We start from the raw sequence: 3,785 nt of genomic DNA, 5'->3' as shown, positions 1-3,785 counted from the left end.
CTTAAGGGCACCAGTAGAGTATTTTTGTCTTCAGGTTAGATTTGGTTAAAAAGTAATCCTTACAAACTGCCCACCATTACTAGAAAGGTAAAAGCTACAGCAGTGTTGAGTCACTTTTGCCTCTACAACTGTACTTAAACCCTATTTGTCTTAATATAGCTGCTGGTTAAGAAATGGAAAGTCACGGGAGGTTGAAAACACACACACCTTTGGAAGATACCAGGCCACCATGAGCTGGTTGTTTCCTGTTAATCCTCTCAGCGTGGGAGGTCTAGCCATAACGAAAGTGGTGGTACTGTAACATGTGCCTGAACATTACCGATGCCATAGTGTACATGCGTCAGGTGGATTTTCGTAGGCTGCTTCTGTCCAGCTCCAGAGGAGTGACTATGCTCTACTTACAGAGAGCCAAAGTGAATAGGCGCTATTATAACTGCTCCGTTAATATTACATGACCAGTTAGACTTCAGAGCTGATGACATGTGTTTCCTACCCTCGCCTCAATCCAGACTTTGTGCTGACCTGCCCCTTATTCAGAGTACTTTGAGAACAACAAGTAGTACGATGTTTAATTTTTTTTCCCATTCAGCTGTTCTACAGTAGTGTAAAATAGTTCCCCACTCTTCTTGAGCCTTAACCTTTTTCCAAGCTGTAAGCGTTGATAAGTTTGAATGCTAGGACCATGCGCTCTGTGGTGCCTTGGATTATAATATGGATCTATTCTTTGGTGCGTAAGATGTTCCATGTTAGACATAATTGAAAGCCAAAGAATCTACACTGCAGAGACTGTCACGATACAAAGACAACAGCAAACCAAGGACTGAATTCTGCTGTCTTGTGTGCACAGAAACTCATGGAATGAGGATGGCTACAGGCTAATTTGACTAATCTGTCAAGATGCTGATTTTTGTCCATCATATGGAGTAGGTTGGGGTTTTTTTTAAAAAAAAGGCAAAACAACTATGAACTTTTAAATCAGTGAATTTCTCCTGGTACTTCATTTCACTGTCTGTCCAGAACTTTTGATTCTGTTCAATCTAAAAATGTGTAAGGGTGAAAAAGCCACCGTGAAAGCTAAGTGTTGTGCTGGCAGATGTATTAGATCAATATATATACTTCTGCCTTAAAGGAAGCCTTTATTATCACGTTTTTAACAACTTTCTAGTGAAGCACAATCTCATGAGTTTCTTGTATAAAATCGAAGTGGTACAATTGTTTACACTGAGATTTTTCTAAATAAAAACTTTTTAAAAAAAGCAGTCTTTCTATAAATGATACAGCACAATGAATATACAGTGACAAGTGCAATAAATTATAGCTTGTATTTACAAGAAGCCTTTTAAATGCAAGAATTAGAGGTAAGTGCATTTAATACAAGTTTAATATTGATCAAAACAATTTGCTATTAGCTTCTACTAGACAAACTGTGGCTACACCATGAATGTATCCTTTATACCAGTTTGTTAGTTGCGTGAGTTGAAGGGGAAAGCTTGGCCAAAGACTTGCATATGTTGTTGACATTCTGTCTTCCTGTAAATAAATTGTCCAGCTAGAGAATGAATCGTCCTTAAACTTCCACGTCTGAATTACAGCTGTAGAAGCGTCCCGACTTCCTTCCTGGGCAAGTTGTAGTAGATGAGGCAACTCCGCGTGGGGAATGGAGGGAAGCTGAGTAAGAACAAGTGTATGAAGTTACATTGCTCAGTCAAATTGTGAACAGGAAAGACCAGCCAGGGTCTGAGTTCACGCTAGTGTTTCTAACACAGCCAAGCTATCTTATGCTTGCAGGATCAGACTTAAGCTGTGCTTGAAGAATAAGAGAACTGAAACACTTGCTTTGGCACAATTTAAGATGCTTACTGTCATGACAGATTTCAGGGGGAGACTAACAGCCTAGGTGTAGTAACTGGTCCTTTTAGTCAAAAGGCAATTCCTAACCTTAGGAATTTTTTATTATCTTGTACAAGATGTATGCTCCAAGACTGAAGTACTAACACCACTTCTCCAAGTCTGAAGTACTAACACCACTTTCTTTAGTCTCTCCCCTTGTCTTCTCCCCCTAACACAAAACTCACTTGTTTTGGGTGTTGGGTGCCTATCTGGTAAAACTGCAGCACACATCCAAGCAAGGGCTAAGGCCAAGCTGCTATGTGAGATTAAGACCCTCCCAGCCAACTAAAGCGTGTGGGGGCATCTTGCTGCTTTGCACGCTGAGCAGCCACCGCGCCGTAGGGTCAGTCTGTAAGAAGGCCAGTGGTTTGCTCGCGCTCCAGCGTGTGGGTCCCCACACCCCTTCCTCCCACAAGGCACGTGGTGTTCTAAAAGGTGGTTCATCGATTACTTTTCTTCTCCAAGGTCAGGTAGTTCATGAAAGCACGGAAGGTAGTATGGAAGGTCATGGTAGAGTCAGAGAGTCCGTGTGAAGATTGTTTGTCAGTGACATCCACAAGCTCTTACTACCATATTCCTGTATTTCTTCAAGATTACATTAGAATTATCATCAAAATAAAGAACAGATATGGCATTGAGTTTGGTAGGAGCACAGCATGGTTTGGGAACATAATCAGGATTCATAAGATGAACCTGTTGCCAAAAAGAAAACACAACTGAGACAATGGTAACTCGTTTACAAATTCACCTATTGCTTTGGCATCGAGCTTTCTGGAGACCTACCAGAGTTTGTACAATGGCATGATTGGTTGCGTTCATATGGGCGTTGAGTGGGAATGAGCACTCCCCATCACAGTAGTTGGCTGCGTAGCCTTTTGGAGCGATTATCCAGTCCTTTTTAGGAAACAAACAGAATATGATTCAAATTAAAAAGTTGCCAACTTGTACAGACAACTGCATGCAATTAAGAGCGGCTGAAAATTTTCCACTAACTTTTTTCTTGAGGGTGAAAATGTGTTTTCACTGAAACTGTTAGGGTTTGGGGTGGTGGTGGTGGGGTTTTTTTTTTGTGAGCCATGACTTTTCCCTGGACACACCGATTTTGATGTCGAAAGAATGGTGCACGTCTATGCACAGCTTAACTGCCACGAAATAAGAGAGTTTTATTCCTAAAACTTGCTGGGTTGCCTTGTGGGGATTGTGGTTTGGATGCCTTTATGTTCCAACGTTTCCTGCAGGTTAGGCCCTCTGGCTGAACTACCTTGCCTAGGTTGAATCACAGCCTCAGCTGGTGTCCCCTCCCGGAGAAAATCACATACGTGCATGCGTGTGCATGCACACACGCACAACTCAACCAGGGAGCTCCAGAACGGGAATATAAAGCACTGGTGTGGTGCCTCACAGACACTCTACCTTATACACTCGTATCTAGCGACGTTGGTCTGCTAAGGCCACCGTGGGAAGTTTTAGCTGCTTAACAGCTTCTCCACCTCTGCCAGACTCCTAAAGGAGGGGCAGGACAGCCAGCCTGGGCTGCGTGTGCAAGCAGGTGGCCCCGGTGGCAATCGGAGTGCCATGCTATGGAAGAAGGTGACTCTTTACCAAAGGGCTAATGAAAAAATTACAGCTTCTCTGCTGCTGACACAAAAGAGCCAAAGGTAAATTAAAAGCATCACGAATTAGCAGGAGACATTTCTCCTCCCTCGCTGTCAGGCTCTGCAGGTCACCCTGCAGGAGGATGCACTGGTACACGTCACATGCACATAATTCTTAGACGATTTCCCCTCTACCTGACAACAATTACCTGGGTTACCTTGAATTTTGCTACAGCAGGCGTGAGCAGCCAGAGCCTGTTGCTGCAGCTTTGCTAACCAAGTTTGCTGTTTGATTGCTAA

At 43.1% G+C, this 3,785-nt stretch overlaps 1 protein-coding gene across 1 annotated transcript in view; it reads right to left on the bottom strand.

Moving 5' to 3' along the window:
• Positions 1-1,116: 1,116 nt before the first annotated feature.
• Positions 1,117-3,785, bottom strand: part of BMP6 (bone morphogenetic protein 6) — a 94,269-nt gene continuing 91,600 nt past the window's right edge. Inside the window, exons 6-7 of the mRNA XM_075142661.1 lie at positions 2,674-2,784; positions 1,117-2,583 (exon numbers count right to left, since the gene is read on the bottom strand). Of these exons, the coding sequence (XP_074998762.1) occupies positions 2,434-2,583; positions 2,674-2,784 (261 nt within the window). The 3' untranslated portion in view covers positions 1,117-2,433. The remainder of the gene's footprint in view (positions 2,584-2,673; positions 2,785-3,785) is intronic.

The sequence above is a fragment of the Calonectris borealis genome, chromosome 2, assembly GCF_964195595.1.
Source record: "Calonectris borealis chromosome 2, bCalBor7.hap1.2, whole genome shotgun sequence".
In the NCBI taxonomy this organism is placed as follows: domain Eukaryota; kingdom Metazoa; phylum Chordata; class Aves; order Procellariiformes; family Procellariidae; genus Calonectris; species Calonectris borealis.
This window is presented reverse-complemented; position numbering and strand designations above follow the sequence as displayed.